At 39.6% G+C, this 22,466-nt stretch overlaps 1 protein-coding gene across 2 annotated transcripts; it reads right to left on the minus strand.

Annotated features, from left to right (window-relative positions):
- Window positions 1–5,170: 5,170 nt before the first annotated feature.
- Window positions 5,171–22,131, minus strand: rab5c (RAB5C, member RAS oncogene family). 2 transcript variants are annotated; one of them, XM_046866015.1, is made up of 6 exons: window positions 21,980–22,131; window positions 13,859–14,180; window positions 11,258–11,409; window positions 8,846–8,968; window positions 8,673–8,766; window positions 5,171–6,662 (listed from the first exon to the last, which is right to left on the minus strand). In XM_046866015.1, the coding sequence occupies exons 2-6, from the start codon at window positions 14,028–14,030 to the stop codon at window positions 6,535–6,537; spliced, it is 669 nt and encodes a 222-aa protein (XP_046721971.1). In that variant the 5' UTR covers window positions 14,031–14,180; window positions 21,980–22,131; the 3' UTR covers window positions 5,171–6,534. The 2 variants fall into 2 exon arrangements, with proteins under 2 accessions (XP_046721971.1, XP_046721972.1); XM_046866016.1 differs by lacking the exon at window positions 21,980–22,131 and adding an exon at window positions 21,704–21,725.
- Between the last annotated feature and the right edge of the window lie 335 nt (window positions 22,132–22,466).

A 22,466-nucleotide genomic window follows, 5' to 3' on the forward strand; every position in this document is an offset into this window, starting at 1 on the left:
GGATTAGAGACAGTGGCATTGAGTAAAAGACAGGAGGTGGAGCTGGAGGTGGCATGGCTGAAGATGTTGAGGTCTTTGTTGGGAGTGACGACGATGGACAGGATTAGAAATGAGTTTATTAGAGGGACAGCGCATGTAGGACACTTTGAAGACAAGGTGAGGGAGGAGAGTGAGATGGTTTGGACATGTGCAGAGGAGGGACATGGGGTATATCGGTAGGAGATTGCTGAGGATGGAGCCACCAGGAAGGAGGAAAAGAGGAAGACCAAGGAGGAGGTTTATGGATGTGGTGAGGGAAGACAGGAAGTTGGCTTGAAAGAGGCAGATGTAGAGGACAGGGTGGTATGGAGACGGATGATCTGCTGTGCCAACCCCTACTGGGAGAAGCCAAAAGAAGATGAAGATAAACTACTCGCTATTATAAACCATCGTGAGTGGTTCCTTTCAGTCAAAATGCAGTAAATATATTGTCCTGGTCAATCAAGGAGACTGCGTTAATTAGAGACACACACATTTATTACAGTATAATCTTAACCCTTACCCTCTATTTTCTGCATTATTCTCTAATGAAAATGGGGAGAAACGATAACCTTTAGCATTACTGTCAGCATTACTCATGATCCTCTGCCTCTGTTGCTATGGAGATGTAGCCAGATGGAGGCAGTCGTGCTGAGTGACACGAAAAAAGAGGGAAATTCGTGTGCGTGAACAAGAATCGATAGATACATTTTCAAAACTATATCACGAAATGCCGTGTGACTGCAACTAAACTTATGATCTGCCTCCACAAACTCTAACATTAATGTAAACCTCACACTGTCATCTCATGCGTGTTACATTAACGTAACCAACAGGGTCTACTCTGCAACCCTGCACCTTCATTGCATTGCATTGCTTTTTCTTCTTCTTTCGGCTTCTCCCAATAGGGGTCGCCAAAACAGCGTATCAGCCATTAGAATCAGCATATTTGAAGCCTAAGTGAGCACAATGCACCTCGGTCTTCTTAGGAGGTGTTTTGTCAAAAGTAATAAGTGTATCAGAAGAAGATCAGGGTTTGAGGTGATTTCCGTTTTGGATGGTCATGAAACAGGCCAAGGCTTGGACCATAAATGAATCACGTTACTTAAAAAATTAATAGTAATGGCTGTTTTTGTCACTATTATTTAATTAAATTGGAAATAACCTAGGTATTCAGAGGTATTGGTGGCAGATGAGGTAATAGTTGCAAAAGAAAAAATATGTGCATTATACAGGTTGCAGAAGAGGAATATTAAAATTGTGTATTCCATGCGTGCTTCCCAATGGATGTGTGTATTTTTGCCACCTCTGGTTTGCACAAAATATTCGCTCACATGCATTTCATGTCGTGTCCTGGTTAGTTTCGTGCTTTCGCATGATCATGTGTTTATTAAAGTTGTTTTATCTAGCACCTTGGTCCTGGTGGACCAAACTTCTTAGACGACTTGAAGTACAGATCCAGAATTAGTCACTTCCAATAATGTACTGCAGGGGGCTCCAAACTCCAGGTCATGGCAAGAATAACAACTTTTCCATTTTTATTTTATTACCTATTTATTTTCTTTTGCTGCCTGCGAGGTGTTTTATTAATATTATTATAATTTTTTTTAATTTACCTACACCAATTTCTTGCACTTGTTTCCGTTGCATTTGTTGTTATGCGTAACTCACTTTTCTGCTGCTACATTTTCATTCTATATGTATTTCAAACATGAATATTTAAATTTCATAATATGTATAAATCATATAATGGGTGATCTATGTTATGTAGAATATGAATAACCGTGGTCTATGGAAAAAATGTCTTGCGTGAAACTGGTTTGTGATGCAATTACCAGTCGCTATTGTTGTACACACCATCAAGTCGCAATTATGGAAACCATCAATACTATACAAAATGCAATATAGCAACGTGTGGCGTTACAGAGAGAGAGAGAGAGAGAGAGACATTTTACATATGGAGAGTGAATACCATATTACTAAAGCAAGAAAACCAGTTAAGACTCCAAACCTTTACACTACAACCACAACTGTGCCACCTACAACATCTGGAGCATTTCATAATCAATATTTGTCTATTAACATGATGAAAACATAAAAGTTTTAATAAAATACAACCTACTCACCAGAGATTCAGACTCATAATTTGCAATAAAATGCTGACACTATTCTGGGACAGCTAGCTGCCCTGTGGGGCGAATATGAAATCTGATTGGTTAAAGAAACAGACGCATTGATAATATTTTCTATGGTAAAAAGGCCAGCAGTACTGACTTTAAAGGCCCTGGGTAGATTAGATTGACATGCCAGCACATAGAGGCTGAAATCTGATTGGATAAAAAAATCGAACATCCACATACACGTACTAGAAGCAGTGCAGCCACAAGAAACACTACGAAATGAAAAGAATAAACTGTTGGGAATAAATTAATACAGTTTCATGGAACAAATATTAGAAATTTAGGTTGTAAATGTAGGTCAGTGCTTCTGATAGTGTTTAGGCCAGCAGAGAAGGCCTTGCGGGCCCTGACCGCCCACCACTGTTACACACTAACAACAAAAATGTTCTAATCATGTACTATATTGCCAAATGTTGGTGGATGCATGACCATCAAACCAGATGTTTCCACAAACTGTTGCCACAAAGTTAGAAACAGGCAGTTCTACAGAAAATGTTTGTATTACAAAACTCAGACCTTCTCACTCAACCTTAATAACTGATCTTAGCAATGCTTTTGTGGCTAAATAAGCATTCATTTCCACACCCATGCTCCAAAACCTGTAGAAAGGTCTGTCTAAAGAATGATTTCCATGCAAGAGATGTACAACAAGGACATGCAGGTGTGTCATGGTCAACTTTTAGCCGGAGGTTGTGCATGTATGTGCGCTATATGTATTAAGAAAAAATATATGTATGCTGTTTAAATTCATTTTCAAATAAGTTAATTTAATGGAGTGCATTTGAATAATATTTGAATAAGCAATTTTGTAGAAAAAAATCTCGCTGCAATTATGAAGTGAGCTACTTTCCCCTTTTCACTAAAGTCACTCCATTGGAAGGCAGTGTGGCATCAGGATTGTATTGATTGTGTCTATGCATAGCGTAGCATATTTTACTCAGTGTTCTGTTTATTCAGAAACGAGGTGGCAAATGTTGCTGTTCACTTTCGAACCTGTTCAATCAATTCATTGGTATTTAGATAGTACATATATAAAATATAAAAAAATTATAATACACCTGATCATCAGTACGGTATGTGATTTTTGAGCATTGTATTCCAAATTTATTCCCAATTTGCTCTTATAATTCCCTCCACTCTTCTGGGAAGATGTTCCACAATATTTTGGAGTTTACTAATGGATATTTGTGTTCATCAGCCACAAGGGTATTATGTAAGGCAGGTGCTGATGTAGGTGAGGAGACCTGGGGTGAAGTCAGCGTTCCAATTGATCCCAAAAGTGTTCAGTAGGAATGAGATCAGAGCTCTATAGCAGGTCACTCAAGATCTTCTCTTCAAAGCATGTAAACCATATCTTCAAGGAGCTCACTTTGTGCACAGGGGCATTGCCATGCTGGAACAGGTTTGGGTTTCCAAGTTCAAGTGAATGCAAAATTATTACAATTATAGCGCATCTTAAGACGTCATGTATAATTGAGGGCCACCAGCTTTGTGGTAACAGTTTGGAAAAGAACCACATATAGCAGGAAACATCAGGTGACCCGATACTTTTAGCAATATAATGTATACATTTAATGCCTTTGGAAACTTCTTTTTTTTTTTTTTTTGAGACACATGCAGTTTCTTTTGTTTATATGCATTTAAGTAAAAGGCAAAAACACAAAAGAATTGGACAGTGAGACAAGTCCATATTGGACACTTTTGGTGCCAGCAGAAGAACCTAAGTATAGAGAACTTAAGAGATGTTAGCAGACTGCCTCACACCCACCTTGAACCAACATGGCTTCCGTCTGGAATGTCGTATGTCCAAGCGTTATTTAGAGAGCAGTCGGCTGGAGCGTTATCTATCATAGAATGGCTGCTCAACGGATGTTCAACATGGCACCTAAGACTCAGAGTCAATAAGAATTGTTGCAGTACAGTGGTCAGGGTCATACAGAGGTTTTCCGAGACGGGTTCCACTCGGAACAGACCTCACAAGGTTCCATCAAAGCATTTAAGTCATCATGCTGTGCATCAGGTGCAGAAGCTGGCTTTAAAAAACAGACTCATGTGCCGCACCCTGTAGCAAGTCAGTTATCATGGCCTTCGTCCCAGAGGAAAATGTCTTCTAAGTCTGGTTCACAAGAAAGCCCACAAACATTTTGCTGCAGACAACCTGTCTCAAGAGCATGTTACTGAACCATGTCCTGTTGTCTGATGAGCCTAAGATAAACCTGTTTGTCTCTGATGGTGTCCCGCATGTGTGGCAACACCCAACTTGCCTACAGTCAAGCATGGTGGTGGTAGCATCATGGTCTGGGGCTGCATGAGTACTGGGTACTGGTTCATTGAGGGGAAACATGGACACCAACCGTCTTGCTGAAGCTGATGGAGTCACCAAGTATGTCTCCAGCCTTAAAACCTATTGAGCACCTGTGGGGGATCCTCAAATGGAAGGTGGAGAAGTGCCATGTGTCTAACATCCAGCAGCTCAGTGATATCATGAAGAAGTATAAAAGGTTTCCAGCAACAACCTGTGCAGCTCTGGTGAATCCCATACCCAGGAGGATGAAGGCAGTGCTGGATAACAATGATGCTCACACAGAATATTGACACTTTGGACACAGTTTTGACGTCTACTTAGGGTGTACTCACTTTTGTTGCCAGCTATTTTACTAATAATGGTTGATGAAGTATGTGCAGTTATTTTCAGAGGACAGTAAATCTGTACTGCTATACATACTATAATATATATAATAATATATCCAATTTTTATTTCTATAGTATTGTCCCTGAAAATTAAGCAGTCAAAGTACAGTACATACTAATAAATGACCTCCTTTGGTGAATATAAATACAATGAATGTGCATGTGTCTCTCAATCACCATTCAAGACAAAAATATTTTAATAAATCCAAAAAAAATTAAAAATAATAGTTGACTTGCTGTAAAGCAGAAGGCATATGGCACAATAAAACAACACAAAGCACTGAACAGTACCTTCCTCATTTTTATTGGTAAAATTACATGTAGAAGATTGTTGTTTGTGTTTCCCATATCTACGGAAGACAACAAAACATTTGCCCAACCCTTTAAAGAGCGAGGCCTGATCTTTTGTGCTGAATGACTAGATGAAAAATTGCAGTTTACTCCAAGAATGATAGAGAAAAAAAACAAACAAAAAACAAAAACAAAGAAAGAATCATGTGACAGACAGCCAGTGCACTCAGAGAAAATCTTAGTTACAAAAATTACACCAAAAAGAAAAAGAAAAAAAAGATGGATGATTGATCTGTTTCGGGAAGGTATTGTATTGGTAATGGATAATGATTGGATATACTTTTGCAGGAAAAGAAAAAGAAAGAAAATACAAAGTACAAATACAGCAACATAGTTAATTTTTTTTCAATACACGTACATTGTGATTTTGGTCAGAGGAAGCGAACGTTGCGTTACGTTATTCGTGTTTAACACCAGCTCGGTGGATTGATTTGATAACTCATTTCATTAATGCTTAAAGACACTGGCGTTACAGCTGTTAATGCGTTAAGCATTTCCAGTTTAAGTTTTTATTTATCTTGGACAGTAATGATTTAAAGGGGTGGGGTGGGGGGAAATACTAATCTATTTGTTTATATTTATTAGTCTGGGAGTAGTGGTATTCATAATCACAATAATTATAATAATAGCAATAACCAAGAATAATACAGAATCTACAGAAATGCTGCGCATGAAGGGAAAACAGCTTCTCGCTCCCATCTGTCTGTCTCCTCTCACTGGAAATTAGAAGATCGGGAAGGAGAGGAGAAGTCAATACTTGCTAGGTGCTGTGCCCGGAGACCCGAGAGAAGTTCAGATTGCAATAAGGGGAGATAGAAAGAGAGGTTGAAGATATAAAGTAGAAGGAAGCCTGTTTTCCCTCCTGCTGCAGTGTTGATCTTCTTGTGAATACAGACTAGAACAAGAACCTCGCAGCTCCGGTTAAGTGCGACAGAATTGATCGGATTTTCCCTCCTTAATCCCTGAATCTTTTTTTCTTTTTTTTTTTCTTTTGATGCTTTAATTTTAACAGAAGGTTTTGACAGGTGGCTGAATCTTAAACACAGCTGTTAAGGGGGATTTAGTGGCTCTGCTTAAGAGTAGGAGGAATAATTGGTCAAAATATTTACAAGTGGCTGTGAACGGCCCCTTTGGTCAGTTCAGAAGCAGAATCTGATGGACATCACAGTCTAACTGATTAGATTTTTTTTCCCCCACTTGGGCTGTGAATAGACATAACTGCCAGACTACGAGTTGGTTGATAATGTGTCTGTGTTGATCCTCGGCCACGTTCTCCACATGACTGGACGGATGGTTAGTTTCCTCCTCCGCAGCACTGGCCCGATCTGCCCGGAGGTGCCGCCTCCTGCAGGTCGACTCCGACACGAGGCCGGCCCCCAGGCCCTGTCCCACCCTGCAGCTCATTCTTCGGAAGCTTCTTAGCTGTTAAAGTTGTTGTTGCAAGTAGAGAGAAAACGAACAAGTAAGTCTGAGACTGCATATGAACAATAGCTTTGTTGTTAAACATTCCACAAACTTCATTTAAGGCATTAAAAATAAATTGGTAAACATGGTAAAATAATTTCATTTCTCTAAGGTTTGCATATGGTGGTGTTCTTAATGACAGATTTCCTAAAACTATACCCTATTCCTTTAGTAAGAAATATTCCAATATATCGCCTTGCTTACAGTATCGCAATGTATCGCATCACAAACTCCTGTATCGTGATGCGTATCGTATCGCCAGATTCTTGCCAATGCACAGCCTAAGCATATGTGTAATCACTGGTGGAACTACAAGGAAAAATATTCTTCCTTGTAAGGTATCACCGGCCCCAAAAAGGTTTTTCCCCTAATCTATAAAATAAGAAACTAAATGGAGAATTAAATAAGCCCCTGATGAGCAAGCTATAGATAACAGTAGCACTCAACGCAACGGGAAAAAAAAACTTGACAGGAACAAGACTCGGAACAGAACTCCCTCTCGAGGGTGAAGCCAAATTGTTTATAATGCATTATAACGCATTACTCGATCATTTGGGGCTATGGACTCATTCGATTCAAGTGTGACATTCATTCTACTCAAATCAAGTTTTTTGGGTTCATTTGTCCGGGCTGTACATGAGCTCGGACTATGAAATGATGATTTCAAACATTTCTAACGCACTGAAAATCATTAAAATTCCATCAAGTGCTAAAAAAAATGAAATCAAATATGATACACAGTGGAGACAGGATACGAAAGACAGCTATGTTGTAGCAGACAAGTTTAAGGGTTTATAACTGTATTATAAACCTGGGGGACGTCAACTTTTTAACTGTGTTAATCCCACAAGACTGCAGTGTGTGTGTGTGTGTGTGTGTGTGTGTGTGTGTGTGTGTGTGTGTGTGTGTATATATATATATATATATATATATATATATATATATATATATATATATATATATATATATATATATATATAAAAAAAAAAAATCCCAGACTTTTTCACAAAAAATCCTATTTGCGATTTAAATCGATACTATGGGAGCCCATAACATATACATATATATACATATTTTACACACACACACACACACACACACACACACATATATATGCCAACAAATGAATTTGGCAGGAAAAAACAAAAAAACAAAAATGGTAAATCTTTATAAACAGGAAACATCTGCACATATCTGTAGTAGATATGTAAATTATTTAGCAGAACACCAGAGCTGCAGAGCTAGACACATTACATTACACTTTCACAGACTACATTTTTCATTTTATTATTTAAATAAAATTAAAAAAAGGACGATTGCCAATCTGTACAGGTGTAACGGTACACATATTGAAATTTTTCAGTACAGGGCTTTTAACTCGGGACACACACTCTGTTTTACGTGCGGAAATCCGAGTTCACTCAGGAACGTATAAAATGGCGGAAATGGTTTAGTCTCCGCCTTGCACATACACAACAATGCCAGGGGTATACGGGCAATATTGATTCGTTAGTGTTTTATGTCCAGCTCAAGGATTTCTCTTACAAGAAGAAAACCCTGACAATTCCACATATAGAGGAAGTGAATGAATGAAGGATGGAAAGGATGCAGACTTAAAAAAATAAAAATAAAATAAAAAAATGCTGAAATACATAGACCATGTTTACATATACATGTATAATCAAGCATGCATTTTTTTTTATTGTTTACAAATGTTAATAATTAATAATAAACTGCATCAATAAAAAAAACAAGCAATTTTATGTTTTGCATTTCTTCCCCAGTCCGAACTGTACTGAAATTGTACCGAACTGTGAATAAAACAGAACTGTGGATTTTGTGTACCGTCAAACCCCTACCAATCTGACAAATTAGCATCTTCGAAAAAAGTGCCAGTGAAATCGGTATATCTAAAGCTCTTTTCAATCCACATACACACAAGGACAAGTTGCGACAGCCGCTGCTTACCGATGGCCATGAAGATCTCGTTGACATTCATGGCGGTCTTTGCGGATGTCTCCATGAACAGCAGGCTGTTGTCGTCTGCGTATGCCTGCGCTTCCTGAGAAGAAGGGGGTAGAAGTCAGGAGCATTCCTGAGAGCATCATGGCTTTGTCCACAAAAGACAGACATACACGTACCTGGAAATCCACAGCTCTCTTGTTAGCGAGGTCGGCTTTGTTCCCAGCCAGAGCGATGACTATGTTGGGGCTGGCCTGTCTCTGGAGCTCCTTTACCCAGTTCTTTGCTCGGGTGAAAGTGTCCTGGAATTCGACACGCTAATTAGCAGAGTATTTTGCTTCAATACGGAAACGCATGAAGGCATTGCGGTGTGGGAAAATCTACACGTTAAAATAACTCCACAGTACAGAGCAAAGGTCTGTCAATAACACAGTGAGTAATGAGCAGTCAGCGGAGCTTTTTACACAATCTTCTGATCAGCAAAAGTGTATAATGGCTGCAGGCCAAAATCCGTAACGTAATTAAAAGGCAGATTAGATAATAAAGCAAACACGGTTCTTTGGGGAGTTGGAAGCTCAGTGGTTAAGGCTCTGGGTTACATCAAGCAACCTTGAGCAATCTCCTTAACCCTCTGTGCTCCAGGGGGCGCTGCATCATGGCTGACACCAGCTTTCTAACATCGCTGGGATGTGCAAATAAAGGATTTCACTTTACATTACCCTCGAGCAACATATAAAGGTGCTCCGAGTCTGTAACACTGAATATATTGGGAAACTAATTTGGGATTAGGGGCTGTAGCTATTGATTGTTTTAGTAATCGAGTATTCCAACGATTAAATTGAGAAATCAGATAAGAAGTACTTTTAATTTATTAAAGGAGCAGTACTAAATATACAAGAGAAAAGTCAGGTCTCTTTAAATGAAGAAATTTGTTTCCTTTTAAGGAAAAATTAAAATTTTTATTGGTGACAATCCTAAATCATTTATAAAAATATAAAACAGTTCAGATTACTCTTGAAGAAAAAGGGGGAAAAAAGTGCCCAATCTAATTTTTTTTTTTGCGCAATTCCAACTTTATTTCTTGTAAACATCCGATATTTCTGGTGCATCCACAGGTAACCATGTTGTCAGCCTGAAGTTTGAAGCGGTTGTTGTATAAACAACTTTGCTTCATCTGTCTTGTTCCGTCTCCTCCAGAGTTGATTGCTAGACAGAGTTTTCTCTCCAGGGGTCGGAGGCACAGTTTGAGACCATGCGATTCTACTAATTGTAGCCCATTTCATTGGCTATCAATGTGTATAGCTTTCTGGCACTACAGAGGTGGTGACGCTGCCTGACTGCTTAAAAAATGTCAGAATTGCCAAAAAAAAAAAACACAAAAAAACAAACAAACTTGGAATTGCCAGAGATAAAGTTGGAATTGGAAATCGCCCCTCACTGTTTTCTCCCTGTTCCTCCATTTTTTTTTTTATTCTGCAGCATCTTGTGTGTAACAAGAGCCCTCTAGAGTTCAGAGGGTGGCGCGTCAGTAATTATGGTCCGTGTGGAAACACAGTGCTCCGTGTGTAGTTAAATGGACTAAACGAAGCATCTGGGGAAAACATTTGTATTCAAATTACTTGATTTACTCAAGGAATCGTTTCAGCCCTAATGGGAATCGTTATAAATATCATCAGCTATTGAGAGCTATTAAACCAACAATCAACCTGGTAATACGTTATACCTGATTGGTGTATCAACACTGGTTTTTACTAGGATATCATCAGCCCAAAAGGACTTATATCACACTTTTTTTTTATATATAATAAACAAAGACAAAACAATCAAGGAATAAAGTTTCACTGTGCTGTAAAGTACATGTAACACGTAAAAAGCCCCTCTCTTTATTGTAAAGTCGCATCATTTCATTCTAATATTTAATAATAATAAAAAGGTGCTTTCTACTTTTCACATGTACATTGCAGCACAGTGAAAGTCTTTCTTGAGAAGCTGAATTCAGAGCTTAGGGTCAGTCATGATGCCGCACCCCGGGAGCACAGAGCATTAAGGGCCTTGCTCAGGGGCCCTCAAGGGTGGCAGCTTGGTGATAACAGGGCTTGAACCCCCAACCTAACAATCAGCAATCCAGAGCCTCAAACACTTAGCAATCACTTCCCTAATTTGAGTCCTTATGTGACTCAAAGAAATAAATTACGTACAGGCAAAAAGTGGGAGGGTAAAAATCGGTTTATTATCAGAAGAACTAATTGCGCCAAGATAAACTTTTATGATTTGGTAACATGTTGACAAACCAGTCGTGCAAGCTTGTGTTTCAGCTCACGGTAAAGCAGCGACAGCGAAGCCCTCGTATTTCAATGATAAAACGATGAAGTACACAGATCAGGCATAACTATGATCACCTGCCTATTATTGTGTTGGTCCTCCTTTTGCTTCCGAAACAGTTCTGACCTGTCGAGCATTAACACCATTAACTTCTTTAGAAATTTGAGCTACAGGAGCTCGTCTGTTGGATTGGACCACACGGACCAGCTCCTTTGTACAACCCTTTAAATCCATGTCAGGGATTTAAGCAATTGTGTGAATGCTCTTACTGTGTTTGTGATGTCGTAGACCACGATGGCAGCCTGCGCTCCTCTGTAGTACATTGGGGCCAGACTGTGGTATCTCTCTTGTCCGGCTGTGTCCCAAATCTCAAACTTTACTGTTGTATCATCCAAGCAGACGGTCTGTGTAAGGAATGCGGCTGTAAGGATGGCAAGAGACGAGACAGGAAGAGATTACAGATTCGGAATTATGGCAATAAAGATAGCGATCACGCAAAAAAAAAGAAAAGGTTTCTTTAAATTTGCAGTCGTGCCAAAAGAGCACCAATAACGCGCACATTCCCCTTTTTCCAGAAACAATCAGTCGATATAATCTTTTTTCATTAATCTGCTAACAAATAATTACATTTCTTAAAAAGTAAAATAAAAAGATTGTAAATGATCCCAGATGTTTTATAGCTTTCTCTAAAGCTTTCATTTCCCCTCATGTAAACACTGAGACTCAATGTTTCATATAGATGGTAATGAGAGAGAGTGAGAGAGCGTGAGAGAGAGAGAGGGAGGGGATCCTGGAAGAAAAGAAAAAAAAAAAAAAAAAAAAGGAAGTTAGGACTTTTGCCAAGTCAGCAAGGCTGCTCACATGACTGTAGGTACTCAGGACTGTGACCTCTGCCCGGGGGAGAGGGGTTTGGGGGTGGGCCATGCGCCGACCCTTATCTGTACACTGTAGCTGATGTAAGCATGTGGCATCCGGTTTGGAATAAAATAAAAAAAACCTTGACTTGTGAAAAAAATGTGGCTGCAGAAAACCGCAGTCAGTTTCACTCAGAGAGCTAAACACACACACACACACACACACACACACACACACACACACACACACACACACACGAAAATCCAGGAAATTCCACAGTCACACTGCTTCCTCTGCTTACTGAACAAAGGTGCAGCAACTTCCCGTCAGCTTGCTCGCATGGAAAGTGCCAGCTCACCTTTCTGATGACATCAACGACCGCGTTCGCATACGCACAAAAGCTGCGTGACCTTTCCGACATTTAATCACGGCGTGCTGAGTTATGATGAGGAAACGCTCTGCTGAGATGCGCAGTCTTAGAGTACATGTCTGGATTTAAGTCACATGAGAGCGAGCCCTTTCTCTCCGATTTACTCACTAACACTGAAAAAATATACACTTCATCGCATTGTACAGACAAATGCGTCGCGGGTCACAAGTCAGTAAACACATTCAAAAATAAAAACATTGAGAATAAAATGTAAGACCTCTATCACGACATCAAAAATACACACGTTAGCAACTGACCTTTAGCAGCCCTAAAATTATAATCCTTTTCAAGTCAAGTATCGCTAAACTTACACTTCCCCATAGCTGAAAAATAAAATCCGTGTTACATCTGTGGTACAATCTGAGAGAGTCGCATCAATAACAGAAAGCTGATTTTCTTTTGCATGTTGGAATCATTTGTAGTCGTAATACAGAGAATTATATTTGGACAAGTAAAACTAGATAAGTAAGGAAACTAAGAAACAAAAACATGCTAAAGTGCAGCGGGAGCATTTCCATAAGCGTTAGAGGTGGCGTTACATAAACATCGGAAAATTAAGACCCGTTTAAAATTATTTACGACTTTGTTTTAAGACTCCCTGAGAGAAACACTGATAGAGATATAATTAGTTTAAAGAATAAAATGTATCAAAATAACAAAAATGCCTCGGTCACATCTCTAATAAACAAATTACTTTACAATTAAAATGCTTTTCTATCATGAAGAATATTATTTTCTTCCATCAATCCAACCAAAACGAGGTGGTATCAAAAAGTACGAGACTAGTTTTGTAACATGCCAACAGATGGCAGCACAAGGCTGCACGCACAGTCACAGGGGGCGCCGACCTTCATGTGCCAAAAGACATCGTCATGTGTACATCGGGTGCTGAGCACACGGTGCTATTCTGACCACGTGCGCACTCTGTCACTGAACTCTTCTCACACATGAGTTTCTTGCCGGAAACAAGGTGATCTTACTTCCGCACCCACCCTACTTGCCAGATTTGGCTCCTGCGGACTTCGCCCTCCTCCCGAAGACGAAGATCTGGCTCATAGGTCGCCGTTTCGACGCCTTTGGGACCCAAACCAAAAAACCATGACTAGTCTGTGCAGAACGGACAGCACACATTTTGCTGCCTGTGCCACTGGATGCATCATAGGAATTACTTGGTGTATTATCTTAGTTGGAAATCGAGCTCTTGTTCAGAAAAAAAGCCCTTTTTTCCTAGCAGTTATAACATGGCACATGTCAGTCCTTGTGATATGAAGCAAGCACTTACTTCAGTCCAACCGAGTTCTGTTTATTCTCTCCGTGAAGCAAACACGAATGTGTGTCTAGCACAATTTGGAGATTTAAAGTAAAAAATAAACCTGAAACTAAACAGACTGGTGGCTTCTACCGGTGTGTACAATTTTATAGTGCAAGGTGCGATTTACGTTATCGCTAATATTCAAATTCTTAATCATCCATAAATCTTCCTAATGACTGATGTGGCCACAGTGAAAAGGTTACTGAACTATACAATATGAAAATAATGCAAAGAGTTGGTTATCATTGTACTAAAATGTGACTCCGCACGCACCTCCAATGGTGCTCTCCTGGTACTCGTGGAATTGGCCCTTGACGAAGCGCAGCACCAGGCTGGACTTGCCCACCGCGGACTCTCCCAGCAGCACCAGCTTGAACTGACAGATCTTGTTGGCGGCAGCGGCTGTAGTGCCGTTGGTCCGCGTCCCTCCTCCTCGCCCCGCCATGCCAGCACTAGAGGAGAGCAGGCTGGGCTAAAGTCGAGGACTGGAGCTCAGAAAGGAAGCAGAGGATGAGAGAGGGAGTGGAGGACACCAGGATCGAGACCGGCTACAGGACGGCTGGACAGAGGGATAGCACTCACAGATCTCTTAAACCTAGAAACGGACAAACAGGAGAGAAATCAAACAAATCTATTAATACACATGCACAGATATACACCGAACAGGCATAACATTGACCACCTTGCCTAATAGAGTATTGATCCACTTTAGCTGCTAAAACAATCCTGAACCATCAACCATTAACAGCATTTACATCAACAATTTACAGGAGCTCCTCTGTTGGATCGGCCCACGGGTGCATCAGTGAGACTCGGCCGCAAATGACCCTGTCCCCGGTTCACCACTGTTCCCTCCATGGACAACTTTTAATAGATAGCTGCAGTTTTGGACATGCCTTGACCCAGTCGTCTAGACGTCGCAATTTGATCAAACTCCCTCAAATCCTAACATTTGCCCATTTTCCTGCTTCTATCACGTCAACTTTAAGAACAAAACGTTCACTTGCTGCCTAATAAATATACCCACCCACTTCACCGGTTACAATGTTATACCTGATTGGTGTATGAACCATGCCAAAACTTCAACAGAAGGCTTTCTGCCAAACAAACAAATGAATCATCTCGCATTAGGAGTCGTTTCTTTTTAAGGGCACCATTTCACACAAAACTGAAAGCGCCTTGTGTTATCTGCAATGATGCCAACCAGCCAGTCCGAGAGTCTGTTGCTTAACCACAGCTTGCTTCACATAATGAAACGACCACGGTTTTTTAAGAGCCAGTGTGTTTAACAAGTGCTAGTTCTACTTTGAGTCATATACAGAACTACATAAACGCTAAAACAGAGCACACGGATAAATTTGAGCCTTGAGTACAATCGTAATGCAGGGCCGACCTGAAGATATCAGCATGAAGTCAAACACACATAATCAGTAATTAATTAGAGAGTAGATGAGTGTTCGCTCCCAGCCTGATTCACCATCCCAAGAAAAAAAGCATGTGTATACAGTAAAGGAGGTCTGTGTGCTGACTGAGAACTCTTAGTATTCACAAAAATGTGGTTGCTCTATTGTACATGCAACTGCATGGAGAAAACTGGATGCGAGAGAACGCAGAGAAGTGAAACCAAACACTGGAGAATTACTCACTTGATCTGATTAGGATAACGATTTTGTATTCGAAATGAGTCTCGACACGCTTATATTGTGACCAGGGTTGAAAAAATTCCGGGAATTTTCCAAACTTCCCATGGGAATTAACAAGACTATATGGGAATTAATACAAATTGAAGGGAATAAACTGTAAAAAGTTCAAAATTGCAGGTTAGACTAAAACAGAAAACATAAAAAGAAAGTGAACTAAAATGTAACTACGTTTAAGGCCACACCCCATACATGTACTGTGCATTCCTTCATAACACAACACTGATCATTTCTTGAATCCTGTCCATCTCGAGTGTTGAGGTAAATTACATAAATAATACATACTTTTATGTTGAAAACTTCCTTGTGCTGTCTGGAAGATACTGTGCAACAAAATTATAGTAACCATTAAATCAAAGTCAAAAAAAATTTAAAATATTCTTTGAAATCTGTATTAGTTTTCATGCATGTCAGCTTATGACCAAACAAAATGTCTACGTTTGGATATGATTATTTCCCCACATTTCTAATGAATTCCCATAAATTCCTGGTCAGTTTCCAAATTGGAATATTTCCAGAATTCCCAGATGAAAGATTTTTACCCCGTTTGCAACCCTAATTGTGACAGAAAAAAAAAAAACCCATCCTGTACACACCAAGCAATGCTGGTAAAATAACAGCTTGTGCCATTTCTGTCCTCTTTCCTATATGTTCGGTAGCTCAGTGGTTAAGGTGCTGGGTGTTGCTGATTGGAAGATCAGGGGTTTAAGCCCTGGTATTGCCAAGCTGCCACTCTTGGACCCTTGAGCAAGGCCCTCAACCCTCTGTGCTATGTGAAGAAAGAATGTCAGTGCTGTAATGTGACAAACAAACGCTATTCTTCTTCTCAAATCATATTAAGCCTAAAAAATTGAGAGAAAATCCAGAAAAAAAACTTGTCAGTAAGAAAAAAATAAATAAAAGACACGACCTAATACTCCTATCCATCCAACAAACCAGTGTGTCACAATTAATGGCATCCGTACCTTTAGACAGAACATCTAATGGAACATGCTGTGATTTGATCAGACTGGAGATTATTCCAAATGATACCTTTTTATTTACGCCGCTGTAAATGCCCTGAATAATGTTCTGGCGTTTGACAACGCAGATCTCAGTGTCCTCCTTGGTACAAAAGCCCAGTGTAATAAACAGCAAATAGGAAGAAATTGAACCTAATACACAGATTACATTTCCCCGCACTGAGTTGATCACACTCACAGGTGAAGGACGTTAACTACTTGATGGCTTTAAAAATAAATAAAAAAGATACACTACAGACATTCTATAATGACCAAAACACAGCAGCACAAAATGACTCGAGTTACGAAGCAAAGAGATGCATAGGCCGGCAGCCTCGTTTATCGACCGTACACACAGTACGTTTCTGCTCTTACACTTTAGGGTGTGTGTATATTTACTGCAGATTTATTGGATCTCGACTCTGGAGTATTCAGCAACAGGCACATTTCAAAGGGAAATTCTCCACAGGTCTGTTATTTCCCAAACAACGATAGTTCAACTGCACGTGTTTTACACGCAAGTTTCTCTCACGGTGCAGGACATTTTCAAATACGAAATTCATTTCTTGGAGAAAACATCATATTCTTACATCATGTAACATGCTCTATTCATCCACACAAATGCTGCCCTGGGCAGGCGATTCGATTTTTTTATACAATCGACCATATATGGTGATTTGTGGGTGTGGTTATGCAAATGAGGACCGTTGTACAGAGTAAGTTACACAGAAATTGTGACCTCAGTGTATTCGATCTATAAATTATGGGCGTGATCATGATGTATATTTTCCAAATCAGAACAGCAAACTGTGTAGCCAGAGTTTAGATTTATTCCAATGTGTGTGGACTTTTTGACCAGACGTCACACGTGCAAGTCCGAGTTGAGAAGACAGTCGTGTTTTCGTGTAGGAATTTCAAATAAAGGACTTAAGTGTGTGGCTGCACCTTTACTTGAATTACACAATGCAGGATTGATCGACGTCTGGTACATGAAGCGGTTACCTTATAATCTCTTTTCAAATATGGACCTCATTATAAATATAAATCAGCAATTTATAGCTATTAGACTAACAGTCAATCTGCATACGCTGCTCTAAACCATGTTGTTTGCTCATCCAAGCTTGTCTGTGCATGTGCGGATTTCCGAGCCAACCTTGCAATTTCGTTTTCGTCCATGTTACCTTGCGGCCGACCGCAAACAAAACAGAATAAAACAAAGTGTTTCTATACTGCAGAAAAGAAGGTGCGGCTATTATTTACAATCGGTGCTGTTAGTGCAGGAAACACACCAATTAATTCCTCCTTATCCAAGGGTCCGAAAACAAAACCTAGTCCTCCCAAAAAAACAACAAAAATAAAATTACGTGAACCTCCAAAAAAAGTATGTAGAAATGTAAACCTGTAATGTCTGCCAATTCAGAACATATCTGACTACACCAACATATAAAAAGAAAGTGTTCCCTATTCCACTTTGGAGTAACATCGGAAGTGTGAAACTTGGAATTCTGGTTAGAAAAGAAGAAAATCTAGTGCTCAAATGTGCTTTAATGCTCAGAGAGGCGGCTTCGTTATCCAAGCAGCAAAAAGTGTGACATTCCCCTTTAATTAAGAGGAAGCGGGACATTACTGAACACAAAAATAGGAAATGCTTCCCTGAATATTGACCCAGTTTCCTGCAAACCTGCTAGTGGATTGCGTGTGTGTGTGTGTGTGTGTAAGCATTCAACATAGAAGACTGTTAGTCTATCTGTTTTTACAGAAGCATTCTGACATACAAACAGACAGATAACACTGTTGCTTACACACACACACACGCCCTTACTTTTACCCAGAGAAAAGATATTTTTCTTATCTTTACATGGTCTGAAAACAGTATCAGAAATATTGAAATATAACACGCACACCACAAAGCTGTTTCAAATTCGCAAATATGATTGTTCAGAAGGTTGTTAGGTTTATATTATAGAGGCTCTCAAATCTGTGAACGAGTGTGTAAAAAGATACTTTATATCAAAAAATAAATAAATAAACATTTCACCTTCACCTAAAGAGAACATTGGGCGTGTCATTAAACAAAAAATGCGCCAAAGACGTCCACGAACTCTTCACAGCTGGAAATCGATATCAGATAAGAATGACACTAAATTCAAACAGCAAAAGTCCAGAAACTCATAACCTCACTGCCCAGATGTCTTCAAACTGTTCTGAAATGAAAGGAGATGCTACACCATGGTAAACATGCCATTGTGCCAACTTTTTTGGACCTGTAGCAAGCATCAACGATTATATTAACGATCATCGACGATTATTTTGACGATTTTATTGATCCAATAAAATTAAATAAACGGAAAATTGTAATTAAATAGTTAACATTTGTTAGACATCATTTCAATAATACAGATGTTCTACTTATTTCAGCATACTTTAAAACATTTCTCCATTACTTCCATCCTTCATTCATTCACTCCCTCAATACACAGAATTTTCAGGATTTTCTCCTTTTTAAGAGAAATTCTTGTAGTTGTACATGAAACGCAAAAGAATCCATATCGGGAGTTGGTCGTAAAAATGTTAGCGAATGCAACGATTTCGCACATGAGCAGAACAAAATCGTGTTTTCGGTTTGGAGAAGCAGAAACTTCGAACACAGTAATTAATAGTTTTCCCTTAACAGCATGTCTGGTCATGTGCTGTTCCCTCTATGCTGCTGTTTTACTACACGATTCAAAACCATCTCACAAATCCCAGTGTTTTAAACGCACAGACAGGAGCAGCTGATCTCTGCTTGGACCAGTATGATCGAAGACCGACACGTGCTTAACTTCCTTCACTTTACAGTGTAACGAGTTATAAAAGTTAATCAGTGACTGGTGGTGAACCTGATCATGTGATAAACCGAGTGCGAGACGGAGCAGCTCGGAGATCACTAAAACAACCCAGGGGACAGGACAAATGAAAGGCATTATTTGAAATCACGTCTTTTATGGCAGTGATTGTTAAGACCATGTTATCAAGCAGCGAATGACAGAAATGTGATGTGTCAGAGCGACACGACATCCAGTTACTCACGTCGCGCTAGGCTGCTGCTCTGAGCGTCGGCGGCCGACGTGAGAGAATTCAGACCGAGTTTCACTTTGACACAGCCGAGCAAATAACCACTGAGATGAGAATGTGCTGGTGGCGCCTCTGAGGGTGCGTACTTGCAAAAGATCTGTAATAATAATAACAAGCAAAACCCCATGCTACAGATGCCAAAATGACCAGTCACAGGATGACACAGTTTGCATGAACAGAGCAGGGAAACATACTGCATCGTGTCGCCATTAAAACCGGTACAAACCAGCTGCAAATAAAAACCCACTCTGTGACGTGTGTAGCAAAAGCACACAAGTCCATCCTGCTGCTGTACAACATGATAAAGACCTCGATTCCAGAGTTATCGCTTAACATGTGTAATATCTTCTCGCATAAGCTCTGTGAGAAAAAGGTCAGCCGAACAGTCACTCACATACAGACGGGAGACAAAATTTATAAAACAAAATGATACTGTGTTTTAGTAAAATTCTAAACCATCAGAACAGCTTTAACACTGTCTGTGGAACCGTACTGAAGTGACATGCACCATTCGTCTTCGGTCAATCCTGTGCATGAGAGGTGGAGTCAACACAATGGTGTCTACAGAGAAATTTCTTTCTTTTTTTGTGTAGGTCTGCAACCTTACAAGAAAAAGTATCAATATATTTAAAGAAAGCATTAAATCCTTTTTTTGTTAAAAAAAAAAATCAATTAAAAATTATAATAATAATAATGGTAACTGTTTTGGTTTATACCCATATACATAAATTAATTGTATTCATTAATCATTAATTTGAATATTAGTATAATCAGCACAATCACACTGCTAAAGTTAAGACATTCCACATAATACAATATGCAAATGAACATTTAAATTTATACTAATATATACTAATGACACTATTCGATTATATGACTTATAAATCGCTTTGAGGGAAAAAAATAACGTTAAAAGTGAACAGTTTAATGCTTTTACTCGGTGGTTTAATATCTGCTCTAAAATATTAAATAAATAAAGAACACAGTGGCCTTGACCATCATCACTCCCATCAGTCTGGTGAAGTCTGACCGCAACACTCGAGAAATGACAGTGTGCAGAGCCACTGATTCAAACCCAGCCGATGACATGATTCGACGTGTCCTGCATTTTATGTCCCGCTAATCACAGACCTGACCTTCAAACCTAGACCTGTGATCGACTTCACATCAAACTACTTTTTATTTCCTTTTCCCTGTGAGTGAAACACACACAGCACTCTGACACAGAGAAACTGGTGTGCTTGAATACAAAATAGTTCACAAAAACACCAGGAAAATAAATCCAATAAACAAAAAAAGTGACAAGCTATTTCCCCACGGGGTGGGTGGGTGTGTGTGTGTGTGTGTGTATGTATATATATTACATTATACAATACGATTTGATAGCTTGCTGTTGTTCGTACAGCCAAGTGCAAAACTTAGGACACCACTGGAATATCAATGCAATGAGGAAATGTCATTTCTATCAATGACATATAAATAAAAAAGACTGTTCATAATTACATATTAATAGTGGACATTTTCTACATATGCCTTCCTTCTGTCTGTATCACAGTGAAGATTATAAGATTAAATACAAGATCACATTAAATAAGATATGAGGTTATAAGATCTATCAAAATCTATCAGTACCACCCTGGTTAAAAACAAAGTTATACACACAAAAATCAGAAATCACGTCAAACTCTAATGATGAGAATGGATTCAATCCAAACGGATATCTGGACAACATATAGATCTAGCCATAGTGTTGAGCTGTTCAGGGATGAAAACCCTTTAACAGCCAGGATATTACAAAACATTTTATTTCCAGAATGAAGACTTGATATCTAAAATTATATTCAGTTACAGAGATCCCTGACTGTAGAAGGTTTGGGATGGGATGTAAACATTTATTTTCTAAATCAGCAGAAACCTTTCATCCTGTCAAACACCTGAAACCTTATCAGAGGTATTTGGACTTGTTTTCTGTAAACAGGGAATTAAAAATAAGAGAAAGAATGAGTTAAAGAGAGTGGTACAGCAGAATTAGTAGTAATAGTGGAGGTCAATTTTGGCTTAACGACGTCAAGCTGAAAAAAGCAGAAGCCGAATCTCTCACTTCACTTCTCCTCCTCCTCCTGAATAACTTCACGTCCATTTTTATTTTGGAGCCCCGAATAAATTAATAATAAGTGGTAAACAAGCGTCTATTTACACCAAACATAACCGCAGTCATAGCATAGTTTCACCCCGAAAGCCTAAAGCACAAACCGAGCGAACCAGCTAACTAACAGGGGCTAGAAGATAACCCACAGACCTACCTGGAGCACTAACTACACGAGAAACAGAATGATAGGTGACCATCCTGTCATCTTTAAGACCATCCTAAGAGGGAGAAAAAAATAAGTTCCAAGCTCGAGCAGCTAGGCTAAGGCGGCTAACTTGGTAGCGTAACAGGTTAGCATGGAGCAGCTGACGTTAGCTACATGACACAGGCGTTTCGGTCCGGCGAGTGGATTTGACCGCGGAAGAGACACACTGCGTCGCAGCCGGACCTTCGTAAGCGACGACAGAATTGCAATTTTAATCAACATTACCTCGAGAAACGTCTCAGAAAAATGGAGCTGGTGCGGAATTTCCCTTTCTAACCCGCTCCAATACGTCTTCAGTCCAGCAGACGGGCCCCGGCCTTCACTTCCGCCTGAGGGAACGGACTTCCGGATCCGCCTACTTCCGGGTGGAGGGACTGACTGAGGCCATGATCATTTCAGCTGACCCGTGCGGTGTTCTACCATTATACACTTGTAAACAGGGTGACCCTGTGAGACTGTTTTGGAGCTTAACAGATTGTCCAAAAGTATGAGGACAGTCACACTAGCACGTTTTATTCTTCTGTCCATGTTAAACAATCCAAAGCAGAGAAATATCCATTATTTTTGTATGCTGTTGCAGTTTCTTTCACCTGAGGTTCAAGGGTTTTATTGTCAATGCCACCATATGTGCAGACAGAGGAATCGAAATACCCAAACAGATTTTGTATGGAAGTAACAGCGGTGCACTTGTAATAAATACACATATATAAAC

This window comes from Silurus meridionalis, chromosome 14 (genome assembly GCF_014805685.1).
Source record: "Silurus meridionalis isolate SWU-2019-XX chromosome 14, ASM1480568v1, whole genome shotgun sequence".
In the NCBI taxonomy this organism is placed as follows: Eukaryota; Metazoa; Chordata; class Actinopteri; order Siluriformes; family Siluridae; genus Silurus; species Silurus meridionalis.

Excerpts from the sequence above, each read along its gene's own strand:
- rab5c (XM_046866015.1), bottom strand. The coding sequence starts at position 14,030 with ATGGCGGGGCGAGGAGGAGGGACGCGGACCAACGGCACTACAGCCGCT. Across the intron at positions 11,410-13,858 it reads CCAGGAGAGCACCATTGGAG|CCGCATTCCTTACACAGACC; the intron begins GTGCGTGCGGAG and ends CCATCCTTACAG. Across the intron at positions 6,663-8,672 it reads CGAGATCTTCATGGCCATCG|CTAAGAAGCTTCCGAAGAAT; the intron begins GTAAGCAGCGGC and ends CAACTTTAACAG.